Source organism: Chrysemys picta, chromosome 2 (assembly GCF_011386835.1).
Source record: "Chrysemys picta bellii isolate R12L10 chromosome 2, ASM1138683v2, whole genome shotgun sequence".
Lineage (NCBI taxonomy): Eukaryota > Metazoa > Chordata > Testudines > Emydidae > Chrysemys > Chrysemys picta.
The window spans coordinates 159,410,094-159,432,861 of NC_088792.1; the positions used below are offsets into that span (position 1 = coordinate 159,410,094).

At 49.7% G+C, this 22,768-nt stretch overlaps 1 protein-coding gene across 3 annotated transcripts in view; it reads left to right on the plus strand.

Annotated features, from left to right (window-relative positions):
- Positions 1 to 22,768, plus strand: part of GFRA2 (GDNF family receptor alpha 2) — a 101,113-nt gene that overhangs the window by 7,964 nt on the left and 70,381 nt on the right. For 2 of the 3 annotated variants that reach the window (XM_065584612.1, XM_005285089.5), the window contains exons 2-3: positions 8,170 to 8,469; positions 20,395 to 20,478. In XM_065584612.1, coding sequence (XP_065440684.1) covers positions 8,328 to 8,469; positions 20,395 to 20,478 — 226 coding nt within the window. In that variant the 5' untranslated portion in view covers positions 8,170 to 8,327. The remainder of the gene's footprint in view (positions 1 to 8,169; positions 8,470 to 20,394; positions 20,479 to 22,768) is intronic. The other variant, XM_065584611.1, reaches the window with a different exon arrangement.

The following is a 22,768-nucleotide window of genomic DNA, read 5'->3' on the forward strand; positions in this document are numbered from 1 at the left end:
TGGTGCCTAACCTAGGGCACCACTCAGCTCCCAGGACGGCACGTGTCTGATAGTGGCAGAGAAGAAGAGCAAACAATGGACATAATAGCAAACGAAAAGCTCATTCTCAGCAGCTATGCGGGGCGGTAGGAAAGCAATGAGCACTGTTCCGCGCTCAATCTGAAATAGGACATCAGATCCAAGCGGTGAAGCGAGGAGGTGAGAGGTTGCTGTGAACACAATGTAAAGAAACTCAAAACAAAGCCAAGTGACCCTCACTCTCCTTGCCCTGCTGCTTGTTGCAGGTGAAATCGGATCTGCTCTCAGAATGAAGCTAGCATGGGCCTCCCAGCTGCCTCTAGGTGTCACTGTCTCACTTCCATACCTGGCCAGAGTGACCCGCAGCGGGGGATAGGATGGAATTGGTACACTGAGGCTAGAGCCAGCCTGACATTTTCTGTTTATATCTAGTGTTTTTCGTTACCAGAGCACACGATGGGAAATAATCACTTCCGTGGCGCAGAAGGCAGGGCTGTAAAATCAGCAGTTTGCCTTTGAAGGCTGGGTCGGAGCAGGCCCATGGGCATTAGGAAGGACTGAAGTGGGGGGTACAATCCTTCACACCCCAGGCACGGAGCGAGAAGAAGGGAGCCTTCCTGGCTGGGCATTTAAAGAGGCATTTTTCTTCCACTCTTACCCGTATGTTAGACTCTAGCGCCCTCCTGATTTGCATATGGAATCATCGTCGCCAGTCGACGGGGCTGCGCAGGTTTCATTTCCAACAAGGCCTGGTTTTAAATTTGGTGGAATGTTGTTTAATATAAAGAGATACCCCCTCCTCCCTGAATAAATCCAATGAAACCTCTGCTTAGATATGGAGACTCTGATGTCTGGATCCAATTATACTGTTTGGAGAAGGAGGAAGAGAGAGACGGGGGAGGCAGGGAGTCCGGGCATGACTCTGCTCAGGGGCAGGAGCTAAGTGGAAGGGAAAGAGACACCGTTTTTATTAGATCTCCTGCCAGCTCATGTGAAGGTCAGCAATAGCTGTGTGTAAACTGAGTAGCTAGTATACCCTGCATGGCTGTATCCAATGTACAGCATCGCCAACTCCCAAGTGTTAAAGAATCCTGAGTCCGATGCCCCAAAATTCATGAGGTTAAAAAATCCCATTTGGGGTTTGTTTCTTTGCCTTTGGTTTTTGAGCCTTTCCAGGTCACATCTTGAAGCTTTTTCTCCCAACCAGTAGGGATAGAACCAAGCTTTCTTTTCTTTTCTTTTCTTTTCTGAAATTCTCCTGTATTCACCTGACTCCAGGAGCTGGGGCTTTAAGAAAATAAAGCAATTATTGTAAAATCACAGGAGTTGGCCCTAGGCTAGGGATTACATTCTCTTCCCCTCAAATTCGTTTGCTCACTTCAGTAACATTTTCCAGGGCGAGGCCTATGGAAAGCCAATAAAGCCTCAGGGCTGCTCTAACATATGTTCTCCTTCCCATGAAAGCAGAGAATAGTCGTAGTGCAATATGCAAGCCATGCCCCTTCTCTGCCACTGGCCCATCCCCACCTTCCTGGGGAGCTGGGCTAGTATATTGCTTTTATGCAGCTCTGCAGCACTACACCAACTAGGGGCTCCTTTAGGGGGCTATTTCCTGGCCCTTTATGCTGCTCCAACAGTGTAACTAAGAATCAGGCCCTATACCTCCAAAGCTCGTTTGGCTCAACGTAGACCTCCAGCATACTCCACTGATCAACCTTGAACTCTCAACACGGCTCCGCCGTGGCTTACAGCACCCCTGCTATTCCAACACTGCTGGTGCCATCACTGCCAACCCATAGCCCCCATTCCTTGCTGCTATTCCAGCTCTAGGCTCCCCCACAGGCAGCTGTGCTGATGCCCCTCACTCCTGGCCTGCAGCCCTCTCTGCTATTCCAGGACTGGCAGCTGACATTTCCAGTGGCGTGTTTATGGCACAAGGTGGACAAACTTTCACCGGGGCTAAGAATGAAACCTGCCAGACTCAATTCACTGGGGACCTGAACTAGAACTGGCCCCTAACTCTGCAGGGGTGAAAGGCTGGTGCTCTGCAGCTGCTGAATTTCTGGAATGACTCGATGGAGGATGTACTATTTCCCATCTTTAGATCTGTGCTTAGAAAGACTGCAGAGATGCTAGTCCAAGGAGATATGTCCCTGCGCACTAGAGGGAAGGATACACGTCCTGCGCAATCTTCGCTAACAGAGCAGACCCCGCAGCCAAACTGGCCAGCATGACCTTGCCGTACAGTTAGCAACAGATGCAATACAGCTGTGAGACCCATTTTAAAACCTGTCGGAGGTGTGAGGTATTTAACGCCTGCACACTCTGGAAGAAGGACTGGTCAGGGATGAAGCATGTGTGTGAATGTTTCATTGGGGTCTGCTGGAATCGCACAGGGAAAAACTAGTTTGGGAGAGAGCTGTGGCCCGATATTGTGGCGGGGAACACCAGATGGTTCAGCTGGCTGATGGCCAGTCTTGGATCCAGTTTGCACAACAAATCAGAACTTGGGCTGCTGGGGAATATATTTGGGAGCTGGCTGGATGAAGGGGAGGCTGGGGCAGGGAAAGGAGGTAGTGCTGAGCCCTGGGTTTTTATAGAGCCCCAAATAAGCTGCATCAGACCACTAGTCTTATTGGATAATTACATATCTCCTTACCTTTCAAGTTCCTGTGAATGTAATCACTCTATAAAAGCAGCTGGGTGCTTCAGGATTGCTCGTTGAAACAGGCAAGTTTTGTTCAATTTTTTTTTTTTTTTTTTTTGGAAATCAGAGGGGAATTTCATGTAATTTTGATGTGAAACAGTTGCACATTCACTCGGCTGTGTCTACACTGCAGCTGAGAGGTGTAATTCCCAGGTAAAGTAGACGTACATATGCTAGCTACAGCTAGTCCACAAAAAATCGCAGTGTGAATGTGGCGGTCCGGGTGGCAGCTTGGGTGAGCTGCCTGCGTATAACCCCATGTGAAATCCTAGGTGCATACTCTGACAGCTAGCTCGAGCCACTGCCTGAGCTGCCATGGTCATACTGCTATTTTTAGCATGCTAGCTCAAGCAGAGCTAGCATGGGTATGTCTACCTGAGCTGGGAATTACATCTCCCAGCTGCAGTGTACACATACCCTCAGAGGCTGCATGAGCCTTAGCGAACTTGAGTGGGAGCTCCATGTTTGTGCTTTGATCCAAACAGAATAACCCAGTGCCCTGATTCTCCACAGGATTTTAACTTGCAATGGTTCCGCACAGACTGCTACTGCTTGAGTGGTAGGTGAAACTCACTCGCTGGCAGCAGGAGTAGACTCTTATCTTCTATGTGAACCAGCCTCTAGAGGGTGATTGGACACACACTTAGCCAGCGGGTTACCCAACCCTTTGCCTGGCGCTGGCTTAAGCAGAGCCAGGGCTGAGCTGCAGGATTTGGAAGCAGAGCCAGGTTCTGAACCCCTTCAAAGCGAGAGGGTGTTAAATGCTTTCACCCACTAGTGACGTGCGGCTGAGAAAGCTCAGGGCACTACTCAGCCAGGCAAGAAGAGAAGCCAGGATTGATGTCCATCAGGACCCCTTGGCATTTGAAGGAGATGGGTCATGTGAGATATGCCGTGCTCAATGCTTCAGAAGGTGAGAAGAGCCCCTGTGTGTTCTGGGTGTGGGGAGAGGAGCTGCTCCTTACTCCTAAATTGACTCATCAGTTACAATGCAGTGAGCTTGAGCAAGAGTGGTTCTATATTCCGTTGCATTGATACTCTGAGCTGCCCACCACAGCTGATTCCTTCTGGGAACTCCAGCAGCTCCTGATTCCCTCTGGGGTGAATGGGAGAAGAACCAGGACCTGCATATTAACTATCTTGCCCCAGAACCCTGAGGAAGGTGGAATCTGCCAGCAGCTCCTGGGGCAGAGAGCTCCAGACGTCGGCCACCCTCTAGAAACAGAATTTGGGTTTGCAGGAAGGAGAAGGGGGGCGCTGCCTTCTAGGCTGTGGTCCAGTTCTTAGCAGTGGGGGACTGCTCAGGGCTCCTCTGCTGTTTGCACGAAAACTGTCGGGTCAGGACTTTCCATTAGCACAGAATCCTCCAGTTTTACTTATTTCTTTTGGAATTTGCTGCTTTTTGAGGCATTTCTTTTGGCGAGCTGGACTCTCCCCTCTTCCGCTCGCCCCCATCTGGTGCAGCCAGGCCACCGTCTGCTCAAGGATACAGTGCTGCAAATCCAGAGTCACTTCAGCAGACTCATTCTAGATTCACAAGACAGGGTGTTGGGCTATCCCTGTGCTGGGGCTGGTTTACAAACAACCAGTCAGGATCCCTGTTGACTTCGGAATTAAACAGTAAGATACAGGAAGTCCTGAGCCACCATGCTGCATTGAAGTCACTGGGGATTGGAGCAAGGAAGGAATAGAGGATCGGAGCTTATATAGAAAAGAGGTGTGATCTAGTGGGCTGAACTCAGGAACCTGGGAGTCAGGAATCCTGGGTTCTGTCTGACATTGACTCACTGTAGGGGTTGGAATGTGTCATTTCACTTTGCTGAATCTCAGTTTCCTCCTCTGTCATGGTGGGCCTATTCCATGTGCCTGTCTATCTCCCGGACAAGTTCACGAGCTATGTAAAGGCCAAGGATGGGCTTTGGGAGTTATTGTACCTCTAGAGATCCGGCCACGGGAGAGAGGAGCCCGGTGGTTTCAACCTAGAAGATGAGAAATAAACTCCCACCATTTTCGTGGGGTTTGTTTATCTTGCCTTCCCAGTATGCCTGAACTCAGCCTTAGCTGCAGGCTGTTCCACACTGGGGGATGTAGTAATAAGCAGCAACAGGATCGATTATTTATTACTATTATTTGCATTATGGCAGCACCTAGATGTCTCAGTCAAGATGTGGATCGCATTGTGCTAGGTGCTGTATATACACACAGTAAGAGACAGTCCCTGCCCCTAAGAGCTTACAATTTATATAGAGAAGACAGACAAAAAGCAGGAGGGGAAACTGAGGCACAGGGCAGTGATGTGCCTTGCCCATGGTCCCACAGCAGCGCGCTGGTAGAGCTGGGAACAGAGCAAAGCTCTCCTGAGTCCCAGTCTGGCTCACTATCCACTAGTCCATAACCTGATGCTGGTGGGAAAGGGGGGTCATCATAATGAAGTGATTGCAGTCACCAGTGGGGGACTAAACCCCAACACACCCATTGAGTTGGGGACCAGCAGATGCATGATGGACACTGAGCTCTGTTGAAAATCTGGCCCTTAATGTGCATAGAGGTTACACATAAACAGGTGACAACATGGGCCTTCCTTGACATATCAGTGCAGCCTGGGACAGGAGGGGCAGAGAGACCTGGAAGTGGAGTGTGACCAGATTTACAAAGATCCCCGTCCTGCCCTTATTTCAATGGGTAGCCACAAGCTGAGAAAAAGACCCTTTTAGGTGGAACATCCTGGGTTCTGTGAGCCTGACATTGGGACACACCTGGAGTAACACTATGGAGTCAATGGGCTTTGTTTTATCCTATGGATTGACAGCACATGATCCACTGAGACGGCCTTCATTTTTTGAGCTGTGTTGCGATTGGTTGCATTGGTCACATGGTATTTTTCTGCCTCCTAAGTGGATGAGTAAAACTCTTATAACCAGGAGGAGAGGGTTGAAGAGTCCAGTAGGAGGTTGACTCTTGGGAGTCCTGCTCTAGTGTCTGCTGAGAGATGACTTACTGCAGGTTTGTGAGCTGGTCTTTTCTTTCAGCAGGAGAGACTAGGCCTGCTCCACCTCCTTTGCAAGCGCTAATAAGGCTAGTCAATAACAAACACTGCAGCCCTGGAAACGAGTTCTCTGTAGCTGATCAGTGATCCTGAGTACCTGCTAATGTTTCCCAATGTCTCATGCTAGCACAGTGTATGTTACATTCCCCTGTAGTGGCTGCTCCCCTAGGGGATGACAGTTTTACTACTGCTGCTAGCTACTGGACTTACTTATCTATCTAGCTCAAATGGCAGAAGTTGGTGTTGAAGGCAGGGAGTTCAAACCCTGCTGATGGACTCCGTGGAAGGCTGTTGCCTAGCTCTTCAGAGAGTGGAAAAATTAACCCTTCTGTGACTGTCACCATAAGAGCTAAGCGAGATTTATTGCATGGTACAACTTTTCATTGCCTCTCATATTTTTGATATGCAGGATTTTCATTACATTGTAAGGATACTTCAGGCTGAAAAGCAATGAAACTCATTTTGATGTGATCACTGACTACACATATACTGCTTTATATGTGCAGAGCAATGTTACCGAGTGGCTAGAGCAGCTGCCTGGGAGCAAGGATTTCAGGCTTCTATTCCCCTCTCTGCTCCTAATTTGCTATGTGACGTTGTTTGAGTTGCTTCATGGTGTGGTGCCTCAGTTTCCCCACCTGGAAAATGTGGATAACTGAGGGTTGTCAGGACCAATCTACAAGTGCTATGAGAGGTGGTGAACTCTGGGAACCTGGCCACAGGAAAAATGAGGCTGTGGCACCAACTTAGTCTCTTGTGAGCTAGGCATGACAGACATTCTGCTCAAGAGAATCCCAGGCCTGAAATAGCAGGTGGGCTGCAGAGCTGAACTGGGGTCATAGAATCATAGAAGATAAGCGTTGGATGGGACCTCAGGAGGTCATCTAGTCCAACCCCCTGCTCAAAGCGGGATCAATCCCCAACTAAATCATCCCAGCCAGGGCTTTGTCAAGCCAGGCCTTAAAAACCTCTAAGGATGGAGATTCCACCACCTCCCTAGGTAACCCATTCCAGTGCTTCACCATCCTTCTAGTGAAATAGTGTTTCCTAATATCCAACCTAGACCTCCCCCACTACAACTTGAGACCATTGCTCCTTGTTCTGTCATCTGCCACCACTGAGAACAGCTGAGCTCCATCCTCTTTGGAACCCCCCTTCAGGTAGTTGAAGGCTGCTATCAAATCCCCCCTCACTCTTCTCTTCTGCAGATTAAATAACCCCCGTTCCCTCAGCCTCTCCTCGTAAGTCATGTGCCCCAGCCCCCTGATCATTTTCATTGCCCTCCGCTGGACTCTCTCCAATTTGTCCACATCCCTTCTGTAGTGGGGGGCCCAAAACTGGATACAATACTCCAGATGTGGCCTCACCAGTGCCGAATAGAGGGAAATAATCACTTCCCTCAATCTGCTGGCAATGCTCCTACTAATACAGCCCAATATGCTGCTAGCCTTCTTGGCAACCAGGGCACACTGTTGACTCATATCCAGCTTCTCATCCAGTGTAATCCCCAGGTCCTTTTCTGCAGAACTGTCACTTAGCCAGTCGGTCCCCAGCTTGTAGTAGTGCATGGGATTCTTCCATCCTAAGTGGATTCTGCACTTGTCCTTGTTGAACCTTTTGGCCCAATTCTCCAATTTGTCTAGGTCACTCTGGACCCTATCCCTACCCTCCAGCATATCTACCTCTCCCCCCAGCTTAGTGTCATCCGCAAACTTGCTGAGGGTGCAATCCATCCCTTCATCCATTAATGAAGATGTTGAGCAAAACCGGCCCCAGGACCGACCCTTGGGGCACTCCGCTTGATACCAGCTGCAATTGATCACTACCCATTGAGCCCGACAATCTAACCAGCTTTCTATCCACCTTATAGTCCATTCATCCAATCCATACTTTTTTAACTTGCTGGGAAGAATACTGTGGGAGACTGTATCAAAAGCTTTGTTAAAGTCAAGATATATCATGTCCACCGCTTTCCCCATATCCACAAAGCCATTTATCTCATCATAGAAGGCAATCAGGTTGGTCAGGCATGACTTCCTGTTGGTGAATCTATGTTGACTGTTCCTGATCACCTTCCTCTCCTCCAAATGCTTCCTGATGTACGAGGAGTGGGGGAGGGATTGCAGGTCAGGATCCCACTGAATTGCCAGAGCTGTGTGGGGTGTGTGTGCGGACGTGGCTCGTGGAGCAGTAGGAACTATGGGTCAGGATCATGTTGCATCAGCAGGACTGGGAGAGGGGACCCAGGTGTAGTGGGATGCTGGCTGGGTGGGAGGCTATTTGTCGGTATCAGGGGCTGTCAAAGGGCGGTGCATTGCTTCTCGTCCCTGCCACGTGACTATCCTCACTCACCGCGCTCTGGCCTTTCTTTCCTTCCCCTCCCCTGCCCCTTGTCCAGACAAGATCCTCCATTCCCTGGCATCCGGCCAAGACCCTCATGGCTGGCGTACCCCAGTGGACTGTGTCCGGGCCAATGAGCTGTGCGCTGCCGAGTCGAGCTGCAGCTCCCGTTACCGCACGCTGCGCCAGTGCCTGGCTGGCCGGGACAGGAATACCATGCTGGCCAACAAGGAGTGCCAGGCGGCTCTCGAGGTGCTGCAGGAGAGCCCGCTTTACGACTGCCGCTGCAAGCGGGGCATGAAGAAGGAGCTGCAGTGCCTTCAGATCTACTGGAGTATACACCTCGGGCTGACGGAGGGTAAGCATCCTGCGTGGGGCGGGTCTGGCCCATCGGGAGGGAGGTGCCCTATAGGCAGCTGTTCTGATGGATTAGCCCCGTCGGAGCAGGGTGAGGGTGGGTCTGATCCCATGGGCAAGTGGTAAAGGGGCCCTTCTGCACCATTATGTGATGTTCCAGTCTATTTGCTCAGGAGTAGCTGGGAGCTGTTCTGGTTCCTTGGGAGAAGTGGTTCTGATCCATTTGCTATGGCTGGAGGGGTGGTTCCGGCCCATTGGATTGTTGGTAGGTGGGTGGGTTCTGATTTGCTAGCTCAGTAGTAGTGTGTGTGGCTGGGTGGAGAGGGAACAGTGCTGATCCACTAACTGCTCTGATCCACTCTAGCTAGGCAGGAACCCCATGTGGCTAGTCCTGGGAGCTGGTGAAGCAGGCGTGAGTTAGGAGATGTGTTCAGAGCCTGACACACACACGCACACACACACTCTCTCTCTCTCTCTCTCTCTCTCGTTGCCATTTACACCTGTGCAAAGTGGAAGTAAAACATTCCTGCTGTTGTCCTGATTTGGAGCAATTCACACCTGTTCTGCACAGGTGGGATAATGGGTGACACAAGTGCCAGGCAGTGAAGAATCAGATTTTTCGTTAGTGTAGTTGGGAGGAGGCTTTACTACGGGAATGGCAGAGGGGGCCAGCTGGTCTGGAGTGAGTGGAGCAGTGTGTGTGTGGGGATTCCAGGACTGGAACAGCAGGGGGTGTTGCAGGAAAGGACTGACTGGCATTTGGAGAGCTGTTGCGGGGGTCCAGGACTGGAACAGCATGGGGTGTTCTGCAGGAAAGGACTGAGGGGCATTAGTGGAATTACGTGGGGAATGTTCAAGTTCATTCTGTGCCTTATTCTATAGCATGGGCTGATGTAAGCCTGGGTAGAGCTGGAGGGGTATCAGCAGGGCTGTCTTGGACTGGCATGTCTCAGCTTTTAACCCCCAAGGTTTCAGTGTTTCAATCCCAGGTAGACCTCTCACCTTGTTCATTATCAAACAGAAGCCAAATCAATGGGTGGGGATGGGGAAGAAGGAACCAAACTCTCTCCTTCCCCCCCAGACTCTTCCCCCTTTTCTCCATTCTCCTCCTCTAGATTCTTTCTCGCCATCCCCCTTTCCCAGACTCTCTTCCTCTAGACTCGGGCACATCCCCCCCCTGCCTTGGGAATTTGCCAGACTTGGAGAACCCATGAGGCTTCCTAGTGCCTGCAGACACCCCCACTGCCATCACCAATGGCAGGGGCTGAGAGCTCGGATTGCTGCACCAATGCAGAGGGCAGTCCCAGAGCCCGGCAGCTCTCTTAGCTCTGTCACTGCCTCCCTCTCCATGTTAAACAGCTGATTAGTATTCTGGAAGGAGCATCCTCACAAGAACCAGACTGGGCTGGAACAGGGGTTGATGGGGGTGAGATGAGTGTGGGGCTGGGCTGTTCTCTGGTGCGGCTGCCTTTTCATAGCCAAGCTGCAAATGCCGGGCTGATCCCAGGCAGCCTCACCCCGGAAGGGGCCGCGCACACTGGAGAAGATTGGGCTGTAATGAGAAGACACGTCGGGGCATCGAGACAGGTCACGGAAAAGGGAGCCCATCGCGCAGGCAGCGGGGAGTTAATTTCCAGTTTGCGTTAGTGGGGTCAGAGGGCCAGGTCTCCAGCTGGTGCCTGTGTGTGGGCTGTTTGCCTGCCCCCCTCTCAGAGCAGGCTCCGGGCTGTCAATCTAGTTTCGGTGTATCTATGAGTGTCCCCCAGGCCTTGCTTGCAGAGCATTTCCCTCCCCTGCACTGTATTGGCTCCTGCCTGTCTGTGTCCAGTGGAAGCCCAGGCTTGCCAGGTGGGAACGGCACCTCATCCCCTTGCTTGCTGTCTCTGGGAATTCGCATCTGCCAGGCAGGGTGGGCCCATGGCTGGCGAAGCAAACTCCCTGTTGTCTTCTGCTCTGTTCCAGCCTGGATTATGGCAACTGCACTGGAGTTAGTGGAGTTGCTTCAGACTTACTCTGGCATCAGTGAGAGCAAACTGTGGCCCTGGCTCCTGTTCTTGGCTCTGCCACTGATTCGCTGAGTGACCTTGGGCAAGTTCCTTCCCCTTCTCTGTAAAGTGTCTTGAGAGCCTCAGGTGCAAGAGGCTATATAAGTGCAGAAAGGACTGTTCTAACAGTGATATGTGCCAGTACTGCTGGGTGGTGTTGGACCTGTGCAGCCGTGTGCCACAGGCCCTGCACTGCTAGCAGTTTATGCAGACTTTCCCTTAGCTCAAGCGGCAGGGGCCTGTGCTCAGGGAGCAAGAGGGCTGGGGTTCGATCCCTGTTCTAGACAAGAATCTTTCGGTGGTCTTGTATCTGTTACAATATGATTCTGGCCTCAACCCCGCTAGAGTTCAGGATGGGACTGATTGTCTGCTCTCTGTGCCTCAGTTTCCCCAAAAAGAAGAGTGAGGAAGGGGACTAGAACTCAGGAGTTCCCAAGCTATTGCTTTGGCCATTAGGCTTTGCTGACTCTTTATGGCCCTTTGATGCTGCGTGCATGCCATGGAGGGGCATGTGCTAGGAACAGGCTGTAGGCTGTACTAAAGCCCCATGTGCAGCCTGTCAGCTGCCCCAAGTCCACTGTCTGGGAGAAAACCAGGCACCTCCTTAATACTGCCCATTCTCTGGCAAGGGTGGGGGTTGAGTGAGAGCAGTGGGAAGGGCATGAGGGGATCTCAGAGCTGGCTGTTTCCATAAATGAACTGCCTCAAGATGCACCAGAGGCAGCTGTGATTGCAGGCCAGTGAGGGTGTAAATCAGAGAGGGGAGCAGTGCAGGTAATTGAAATTGGATTTTGCCAGTGCTGGGCCGGTTTGTTTATTGGAGAGAGGATTATCTACTCTCTCCTCCTCATCAAAGGGAAGCGGGAGGAAGCTGTCTCTTCCCATCCCTCCCCTCCCCACATCAGCAAGTCAGAGGCCCTCCCCTCCCCATCGCTATCACATCACAATCAGTGGCTCGGCTGACTGGCTGTGCTAGGGTGTGGAATTGGGGACCCCCTTCCCCCCAGACCTGAAGGGCTGGGAGTGCTGGCTGGAATTTTGTGTATTGTGGGCAGGTGCTGGCAAGCTTCCTTCATGCAGCTCTGCCCATGCCCCTCAATCCTGAATCTGTAGCCACCCTGGTCATTTCTGTCCTGGGTCTGCGTGGAGCAGGAGCTGCCAGTCATTTCTGAGCATCCCCCAGTTGGTTGCTCTGTGATACGTGAAAAAGTGTCACTGGTGACTAGAATGAGCCTGAGTCTCTGCCTCAATCCCAGCTGCCATGAGGCTGCTCTTTGTAGCAAGCAAATTTCCTTCCTCCCTCCCATTTCCCTTGCACCTGGGCTGCCCCCTGGATGATCTTTTCCAGCCAGAGGTGCATCATCCATCCTTGCTGTCCTGCAACGATAAGCCAGCCAAGACACGTCCAGCCCTATCCGTAGCGAGCTCTGTAGCTTTTCCTCCATATGTTTGCCCACGATGCTGATTGCAGACAGAGAGACAGATTGTAACAGAGAGGTGAAAAGTGGGTGTATATGTACTGGGGTGTCTTCCATGCAGAAAGCAGGTGCTAGAGAGTGAGGACGTTCTAGTGCCCAGCAGGACTGGTAAGGTAGCATGTAGGGAACTCAGAAGAGCCCTGGGGAAATAATAATTGCCACTTACAAAGGATGTTGGATTTGCAAGTGTTTTACAAAGTGGGGGTGAGTATCACTATCCCATTTTAAAGTTGATTGGGTTAACGGACTCAGAGAACATTAAATGACTTCCCCAGGGTTACACAGCAAGTCAGTGCCAGAGCTAGGACTAGCCCACAGGTCTCTTGACTCCCAGTCAGATGCATCAGCCGCTGGACCAGGCTGCCTCATTAAAGATTCAGAGCCAGATTTTTTCAAAAAGCTCTGTACCCGAAGGCTCCTGCTTAGGCACCTGAATGGAGTGGCCAGCAGATTCAGCATATAGTAGGTCTCATAAAAAACCCAGCCCTTATTTAGGTGCCTCAGTGGGAACTGAGCTCAGCTGAAAGCCTGGGCCTGATTGTGGGGTGGAGGGAGGAAAAATTGGAGGAAGAAAGGATAAAGCAGAGAAAGTAGAACAGGAGAGAGAGGATAAAAGGAGGTGGGGGGGAGAGAGGGTCATAGTAGTGCATCCTGCAAATGAAAGCAATTCATTTATTTTCCTCATGTAATTAAGATCCAAGGGAGTGTGGCAGGGAGTTAAAGGGGAATAGTTCCTCTTTCTAACCATGCAGCACAACCAAAACTGTAACACTCCTCTTTTCCTTACATGGGTCTCTCCTCCAGAGGTGGCTCCCCGGCGGCTCTAGGCTGGAGGTAGAATAGAATGCGGCCTACCCACAAAGTGGCATCTGTTCAGCTATCAGTGTGATTTTTAAACTAGTTTAGTTCAATCAGTGAAACTCTATGTGTGTACGCTCTTCAATTAGGTTAAACTGGGCTTGTGTTGTTTTAGAGTATGTCGGTAAAGGTATAGGGGTAAGCTCAACCAATAGAGCCAGCTTTTAAACTGGAATAAGTGTGTCCGCCCAGAGGTTTGCACTCATTTAATTAAAGTATTGTAGGTCTGTGTTGACATTGGGTCCAGATTTCCAAAAGCACTCAGCACCCAACGTGCTGAAAATCTGGACCTGATTGTGGGTGCTGAGTGCCTCTGAAAACTTTGGCCCCTGGTGACTCCCTTAGACCTTCACCCACACTTGGTTAAAACACACTTTTTCCCGATGTTAAATTGCAAGTGAAAATGAGGCAAGTTGTAGTTTTAACACGTGTCAGCTGGTGGAGGTAAACCCTAGCCTCTAGGTCAGCTCTGCTGCTGGATGGCAAGAAACCCAGGCTGGAAGCAGGAATCTCTGCTTAATGGTGATTTGCCCCTCAGCACCGTGCATTCAGCAATTTCAAAGGGCTTTGCACTCATGAATGAATTTAGCCTAACAACACCTTCAGGAGGGAGGGAAGAATACTAGCCCCATTTCACAGAGCAGAAAACTGAGGCACCAAAAGAAACTGAGGCACAGAAGGGAAAAAAGGGTGTGTTCTTACCATGTGTTGGAAGGCAGGCTGTAGCTTTCACACAGGTTAGCAGGGTGAGATGGTGACTCTGGCCAGGATCCTAGGTTTACCTCAACCTGTTAACTCATATGAGAACTGCACGGCTTTGCCTTCATTCAGATTTTACCTTGTGTTACCACATATTAGCTAACGGGGTAAGAACACACCTTTTCCTCTCGTGATGACAAGGCCAAAGGGCCCAAATTCATGCACAGAATCGGTGGGGAAGCCAGGAATAGAATCCAGGATGACTCCTGACTCCACTCCTGTGGCCAGTAGTAACAGATCAGCTGTAGAAGGTTGTGCGGATGCCCAGCATGGAGGGGCATTGGCAGAGCTGTGTGGGGAACCCAGGACCAGAATAGCAGGGAGCTGCTGCAGGACCATCCAAAGCCATCATACAAAATCCCACCTTGTTTCAGAGACCTCACTTTGCAGGTAGACTCACTGTAGTGCAGCAGACCTCTGGGCAACCTGGTCCAGTATCCCATCTCCTTCCATAACTTAGATCTCTCAATGCAGTGATCCCCCACCTATCACACTGGATCAGAGTGGTCTATCTAGCCAGGATCCTGTCTCTGGCACTACCAATATGTGATGCTTCAGAGAGGTTAGATTCTCCCACAATGCATCTGGCCAATAGACTGCTCTCCACTCACCTTTCCAAGTGAGCAAATTTTGCATTCTCCTGGTGCATGGCAGCTTAGTCCCCGGCATTAAGCCTGGCTGGTTTCACCCCAGCGCCTTTCCCAGAGGTTAATTGCATCTCAGCCAGCTTAGGGGAAGTTCAATGCCCTTTTAATACTGGGTAATTTTCCTATCAAGCAGCAAGGTTCAGCCGGTGTTTAATTATTTATTGCATTGGCAAAGCAATATAGTGAGAGGTTAGTGTTTCCTAAACACACTTTAATAAAGGTGCCATTTGTCATCAGAGCATTAGCAAACCCAGCACGGCGAATGTGTTGGCACGATTTAAACGAGGGACTCTTACAGGATGAGCGTAAGTATTTCCTTTTCTTTTAATGGCCTTTCAGTTTCACCAGCCTGTGGTAATAGGCCAAAATAACACATGAAGAGGGTGGGGTTGTTGTTGTTTTCAATATTCATTTGTAGTACTGTAGCAGAGGCATCAACCAAGGAAGTCAGAGGCAGCCTCTGCTCTATAGCTCTCACAATCTAGCTAGAGCAGACATGGGAAGGGAAGGCATAGGGAGAAGTGGCTCCTCCATGGACATAAAGCAGGGTCTGGGGCAGAGCCAGGAATAGCATTTAGGTCTCCTGAGTCCCCAGTCCAGTGCTCTATGCACTAGACGACATTGCCGCCTTGTAGCTTGCCTTTTCTCTGTGTTCCTCCTGCTCTTCTCCTTTCCAGCCTGGAGGCTGGAATTCCGTTCTCTCACATCACTGAGGCTCCTCTCAGTGTGCTTTGATCACCTCCAGGAGGTCAGTCCGTGGTCTCTAATTCCAGCAGGTGCCTTCTGGTGTCTCCTGTGGGCCTGCAGCGCTGCTGCCCCCTCCCAAAAGGTGATTGGTACCTTCCCCCTGGCTGCTAGGTACCTGATCATGGGACTCCTCACAAGGCACATTCAGTGGGCAGGGCAGGAGTCCATTGCCGAAAGGAGCTGGTTGCCATGGGAACAGCTTGGAACTGGGGCCGGCGTGTCTGTGCTGTGTAATGTGTACTCCAGGTGGCTTCGGCCAGGTTGGTCCCTGGGCAGTAGAGGTGAGGTAGGTGGACAGAGAGTGAGGCCATGGGACAGCCTGTGGGAGACTGCCTGTACCGTGTCTGAGCTGAGGTGATTTGCGCTCAGTTGAGATGGGGAGGTCTGGAATGGCCAGCGTGACCATGACGCAATCTGGGGGCTTGCGTTTCAGCTCACGGCGCGATAGCTGTGCTGTTGTCGCTCGTGCTGTCTAAGCACGAGTTACTTCTTTAGCCCCTTCATGCCATGAAGACACCTGACCCACCAATTCATTTCTCAGAGGCCACCAAACGGCAGTGAAAGCTTTTGGAGCCAGGTGGGAGCCTCTTTCTCTCTCTCTCCTCTTGCTGCTCTCCCCACTATCCAGGTCCCATCCCAGTCTTGCTTCTGCTCTGACTGCAGCAGGATGGAGGGTGTCTCAGTCCCAGCTTCCCAGCAACCAATTTTGCCTCACGATCCTTTTTGAAGGATTTCCTGTAGTGAAATGCATTTATAACCGTCCATGGAGGAGCTGCTGGAAGGGGAGCCGGCCCTGCCTGATTACTTACTGCTCATTAATTCCTGCTCCTTTTCCAGCAGGTTTTGAGTGGCTTCTTAATTATGGGGGACCAAAGCAGCCTTGCTCAGGCTAATAATATCCTGAAGAATCCAGAAGAGCCTGGAAGAGTGGGCATGGGCCACAGTCTGTTAGGAGGCTTGTAAATCTTTTTAAAAACAGAAGCCTCCTGTCTCCCTGTCAAGAGAACTAACTGATGGGTCACTGTGTGAGATCTCCGTTCATCCACAGAGTAGGTGCATCACCTGGGGGCCAGAGCAAGCTCCCTCCATGTTCCCCTTCACGAGAGAGAGAGAGAGAGAGAGAGACCCTCCTACCCCCAGGAGTGAGAGGGCAACTGAGTCTAAGATAGGACAATTAGCATGATGAGTGTTCTTTTGGTGGCAAGGTCTGGCTGTTGGAGAGATGGTCTCATGGTTAAGGCTCTGGACTAGGACTCCGGAAGTTTGGGTTCTATTTCCAGTTCTGCCACCGACTCCCTGTGTGACTTGGGCAAGTCACTTCATCTCCCCGTGCCTTATCCCCACCCTACAGATGGGAACAAATTCTGTTTTGTCTTACCTAGTGACACTGTAAGCTCCCTGGGGCAGGAGGTATCTTTTACTTTCTATTTGTACAGCACCCAGGGCAATGGAGCCCTGAGCTTGATGCGGGATTGTAAATACTATCATACAAATCATTTAAAACACTAGGAATGAAATTGAATCCTGCTCAAGTTACATCACATAAATCTCATGGGAGTGATTGCTTTTGGTCGCTATGTACCTAGGTTGGATTTGAATCCATGACCTGGTGATAAAGGCTTGTATCCCAGTACTTGTCTTATGAGGAGAAGGCCCCCTTTTTTCTGCATGGAGCCTTACTCCAGATCAGTCTTGCAAATTTAAATTTGAAGAGAGAGAAAGAAAAAGCAGATCCGAGAGTGTGGATGTTGGTGTGTGTTGATGTTAGGGAGCAAGCAGGGAACCCCATGTTGGGACTCCTGAGTTCTGATTTTGACTCTGCCTTTGAGAACAGTGGGCAAATCACTTGAACTATCTGGGCAAAATCAGCTCTGGCACAAGAGGATGGAACTTCCATTGATTTCAAAGAGTTGCAGCTGCTCAGATCAAGGCTGATTTGAATCCTCCATGCCTTACTTCACCATCTATATGGTGTACCAGAACTGACAGATTGCGAGGTTTGTTTTGCTAAAAAAATTTGTGAAAAATCTCCATGTTTGTGTTTTGCTTTGAAGTGACTGTTTCAAATTCTTTATTTTAGTATCAAAGCAGTTTAAAGATGGTAAAGTCAAAACTCAAATGTTTAAAAATCAAGTTGTGTTTTGATTTGCTCAAAGTTTTGGTTCAGTTCAAAACAAACATTTTGGAATCACCAGTGAACCAAAAAGAGTTGGTTCTTTTCACATCTATAGACCTGAAACCCAGGCGGAAGGTGGAATTTGGAGGTCCGCTGTTACTCCTGACACCCACTTGTCATACCAACCTCATGTCTTGGTTTGCTGTAGAGTCACCCGTCCATACCCATCCCTTCATGGTTCACTTCCCCCTCTGTATGCTCTGCCAAATCACTTTGTGTTCTCATGCCAGTGGCTGGCCCACTTCGAGGATAAGAGCCTGTTATTGCTGCTAGTTAATAGTGACTCCTTTAGCTCAAGTGGTTGAGGCTTCTGCTTTGCCACTGGAGGTGGTGGAGTCAGTCCCTGCTGACTGCACGTGGTGTGGGTAATGTAGAATAGAGATGAATAATACATACTTTCCGGGCAAGGAGTCAGGAGGATGAATTCAGCACCGATCGCCAACTGCTTGGAGATCCTCATGATTATTTCTCGGCTCTGTTGTGACGGGTGCAAGTCGATGACCACAGTGAAAAGTAGCTAGCTGTAATTTGTGTTACAGCAGTGCCCACAGGCCCCAGCTGAGATCAGGACCCTATTGTGGCAGGGGCTGCGCATACATAGGGTAACCAGATGTCCCATTTTTATAGGGACAGTCCCATTTTTGGGGACTTTTTCTTATATAGGTGCCTATTACCCCCTACCCCCTGTCCCGTTTTTTCACAGTTGCCGTCTGGTCACCCTACACATACACATAGCAGAGACAGTCCCCGCCTCAGGAGCTTACAGTCCAAAGAGCTGAAGGAAGGATGATCATCCCGCTTTACAGACATGGAGAGATTAAGGCCCATATTCTTAAAGGTATTTAGGCACCTAACTCTCCTTGATTGCAATGGGAGTTAGGCAGCTAAACACCTTTAAGAATCAGGTCTTCAGGGTCTTGCTCCAGGTCACACAAGGAGTCTGTGGCCAAGCCAGGGATTGAACCCAGCTCCCCGGAGTTCTGGTACCGTGCCTTATCTGCAAGGCACCCTCCCACTCTAGCACCACAGCTCCTAGTACCAGTTTGGGCAGACAGGACTAGATTCTCCACTCAGCTACGCCGGCGTCAATGCCCCCCAAAGACAATGGTCTATACTGATGTAACCCAGAGCAGGCTCTGGGCCTGGCTGCTGGGTTTGGAAATAGGCCGCTCTATTTAATCATCTGCCCCTTTCCTGGAGAATCCCCTTTGCTGAGAGCTAGCTTGGAAGGGAGCAGCCCCAGCCCAGCCTCCATCTCCAGGAAGCCAGTGTGGGCAGTGTGGTTAGACCCAGTGTTCTCCTTGGTTTACGGGACCATGTGTGGCATGGCAGTTCATCTGCTCCTAATCCCTCCACTGCAACCCCAGCTCACTTATCAGCAGGATGGGCACTTCAGCATCTGCCAACCCTTCCTCCAGGCAGGAAATGTCTTTGGACAGGCCCTCTCCAAAAGCCCTGGCTCTCTCCCAATCCACAGAGATGTGCTGGGAGCTCACTGAAAGCATGGCTAGGTACAATGGAAATCGATGCATGAGGCTGTTGGTCAGTCTTCTGCTGAGAGCTCGGAGTGGTCTTCCATTGATCTTTTTTTTTTTTTTTTTTTCTCTCTAGCAAGAGCCCCTGCACAATGGGAGCATTCAGGGTCCAGGACTGATATTAATGGTCCTTTCATGAATCTCTCCTTAAGAAGGACTAATGCTCTCATGACCCATATTGCTTGTCGTCCTATCCTTGACTTTGCTGACGGCTGCTCTTTGGGGGTGCAGTTTGGTTTAGGAATTTGTGTGTGTGCGTGCGCATGCAAGAGAGATCATCACCTGGAGCTAGTTTTAGTATCTGTCCTAGAGATGCTTGAAGGCAATTTAGTAATGGGTTCATTGCCCTGGAGAGCAATTCTCCAAAATCTGACCCTATTAAAATCAATGGGAGTGCTCCCAAGGTTTGGCCCCTAGTGTGGTGTTTTATGTATACTGGTCATACTGGCGGCTTCACTCAGTTCCATGGAGATGTGAAGCCGCCCTGGAGAAAAGCCACAAGCTCTTGGGCTCTCTGAATACCAGTGCTCCAAGGGTTAATATGCCATGGTCTTTGGCAGAGTTATGGTCCATGGGTGGGGTTGTTAGCAAGGGGCTGCTACATTCTGCCGAGCCTGTTTGGGGTCTGTAGATTGGGGTTATTAAACCCCAGTGAAGGTCTTGGAAGCAAAACATTTGAAATTGTAATTAAAATATTCACCCAAATCCCCCCCACCCCCGCAAATATACACCTTTCTGCCATGAGGGAAAGTGTTTGTGAGAAGATGGACTTGGAGTTAAGAGAATTGAATTCTGTTCTGAGCTCTGCTACAAGATGACTTTGCTGAGTTCACACAAAAAAAACACCTCTCTGTGCCTCAGTTTCCCCATCAGTACAATGAGGATGACAACAGATTTATAGTGGGGCTCTGCAGGTAAATTCATTAATGTTTGGGAGGAGCTATGATATGATGGTGCTGAACGCTGTATAATTATCTAGATAGGGACCCAATGATACTAGGAACTGTAGGGAACTGCTTATCAGTATGATTCAAGGTTGGAAATGCCATAATTCTAATAAAGACTAAGCCCTGAACTAGAGCTGTTTGGGGGTGAGGGGAGAATTTTGACATGTTGAAATAACTTTCTGTTCTGAATCAGAAGGCACTATCAAAATACTGACACTTTTTGCAAAGCAGGGGTAAAAAATCCCCCAAAGTTTTGAATCTGGGAAAACGTCAACATTTTTGACATGTTAAAATGAGATGTTTTAAACTGAAAAAAAAAATTCATTTAGTTTTGAAGTGTCCATTTGTAATGAACGTTCATTTCAATTCTCCTGAAACAGGAAATCAAAAAGCTTTGGTGAAATTGACATTTTCCTGTGGGGAAAGTGTCAATTTTGACAATTATATTTTCCTATGGGCAAATTTTTATGGTCAAATTTTTTTGACCAGCTCTGCAGAAATGAATGGTCAGAACATTCCCAGGATGAATAGGATCTGTAGAGGAGTCGAAGGCATTTCCGTGGCTGGAACCGGCTCAAATTCAGTGGGATTTAGCACCTAATCCCCTTAGTGCCTTATGACCGGCTTCCCCCACAGTGGCTTGGGGGGCAGCTCAGTAATAGTGTGGGTGGCTGTTGGGTTGATTCAGTGCGGGGTTTCAATCTCTTTTATTTTATTTTTTTCCCCTACTCCAGGAGAAGAATTTTATGAAGCTTCCCCTTACGAGCCGGTCACCTCTCGTCTCTCTGATATATTCAGACTCGCTTCAATTTTCTCAGGTAATAAAAGCAAAACAAAACATGCTTTCACTGTTTTATATTCTCTTCCTCTTGCCTGTGAACAGACCTTCTGCCAACCTCCAGGGGAATGATAAAACATTAGCTCCCTTTCCCATTCCTCAATCCCTTCCTCTCCAGCATATCTCCCACCCCATAATATCTCGTATTGCGTCCCCCTTCCCCTGGCTGCCTTGCAATCATAATTCTGTGACTAAGATGTTGCAGCCTGGAGCTATGGATAACGGTGACATCTCTAGCGCTGCTACTGAGAATGCTCTGGGCCTGATTCTCAATCGCCCTGCACCTCATGATGTTATTTCCACCCGTGCAAAGCAGGCGTGAAACACTACAGGGCAGATGCTCTTCACATAAAGCAGCAAGCGAGTAAAAGTCCAAATTGAGAGTAGCTCCAGTCAGGGGAGCTTTGGATTGCACTGGTGTGACTGAGAGCAGAATTGAGCCTTACTGTTCTCATTTGTTAGCGGTTCACATACACTGTGCACTGATGGTGCCACGAAATACAGGGCAACAGAAGCAGGCTCTTGGGGTTTGCATGTATAGATATATAATTAATGCTTGTTGCACCAGAGTCTAATCTCAGTGATGCTTGTGCCAATCTGGTGGCACTGCACTGATTTCTGTGGAGTTACTTGGCGTTTAAATCAGCGTAACTGAGAGCAGAGTGCTGGACCAACATGAATGAACTAATAACACTCTGCTGCAGAGTCCAATAGGAGGCAAATGCAGAGAGTAGTGCAGGGGTGACCCTATCTTGGTCCCTGGTGGAGACAGACCAGACTGGATCTCCTGGGTCTTCCCCCTGCTCATTTTTCTGAGCTGTGAGGAGTCCTCTTTGCAACCACACAGTGGCTTCGGTAACTAACCGTTGTGGTGAGGGGGATTAGAAAAGATGAATGGCTTTGTGCAGTTGTTGGAGCCGGTTACGTAGAGCCACCGCCTGAGATCCCAGGGCTGGGTGAGACCTTGAGACTTTGTAACTGGATCTTCTGGGGAGTGCTCTAGTCCTGGGACACCTTGCAGAGATGGAGTCTGGGAGCAGCATGGGACCTCTGGGCACTATTCTCTGCCTTTGGGTATTCAGGGTAGTTCTAATTCTGCAGCCCAATACTGCCTTCTTTCCTGGCCCTCAAGGGCTCCCTCTATCTCTGTGACTCCTTCCATTCTTCATCTCCTTTCTTCTTCCCTCTCTCTGCCCCCTCTGTATTGTCTCCAGGCCTGTGGGACCCTTTCCCAAGCCAGACAACCCATGTGCACGTGTGCATTCTATGTGGCTCTGGTTCTTCCTCTCTATTTGAAATGCATTCCTTGATTTATGCACCTTCAAGGGCCTCCCTGCTGCAGCTGTGTAACTGTTGAGGCATCACTTGCGGGTCCTCCCCTTTCTTATCTAGCTCCATTCCATTCAGACATTCAAGATTCCCATTGGCGTCAGTGGGAGCAGGGGTATAGCTGTGTCTGGTGCCTCTCATTTCCTGACATTGGAATCCATCTGCCAGATGCGTCCAGCAAAGCAACATATTCCTGCTCCCGCTGAAGTCAATGGATGACCAACAGATCCTGAGGAAGCCTTGGGTCATGCCCCTGGGAGAGGATAGCTGGGGAAATAGCCAGAAAGGTGCAATGAATCCAGGGCCAAATTCCCGGCTGGTGGAAATCGGCAGGGCTCCATTAACTTCAGTGGAGATGTGCCAGTTTACAGCAGCACAGAATTTTCCTGGTCTGTCTCTGTTAGTCACTTACCTAGGGTCATGTCTATGCTATGGGTGCTAGGGACACAGATACGGTGCTGCTGCTGTGCCTCTGTAGCGTGGATGCTACGTACACCAATGGAAGGCATTTTTCCACTGATGGAGGTAATCCATCTCCCTAAGTGGTAGTAGCCACATCGGCACTGGCGGTTAGGTAAGCTTAACTATGGCGCTAGGGTGTGAAAAATTTTACCCCCCTGAGTGATGTAGCTAGGTCAATCTAAATTTTAAGCATAGTAGGGCTCGGAGGGGCATTTGGGGGTGCAGATGAGGAGAAATTGGCAAGACAGAACTAAGCTGGAACGCACTACCTTCTCATCTTCTGTGGCATGACTATCAGTGCGAAGAGCGCAGGCTCTTCCTTGGAGTGGATTTCTTTTTTTTTTTTTTTTACAAAGCTGTTGTGGTTTGGTGTTTGACTTTTTTTTCCCTTTGGACCCAGCTGCCTCCAAGCATCGGATAATAAGGAATTGATAAAGTGGGCTGGAGATCTCGTAATTTGCTCATTTGTCTCGTAGACA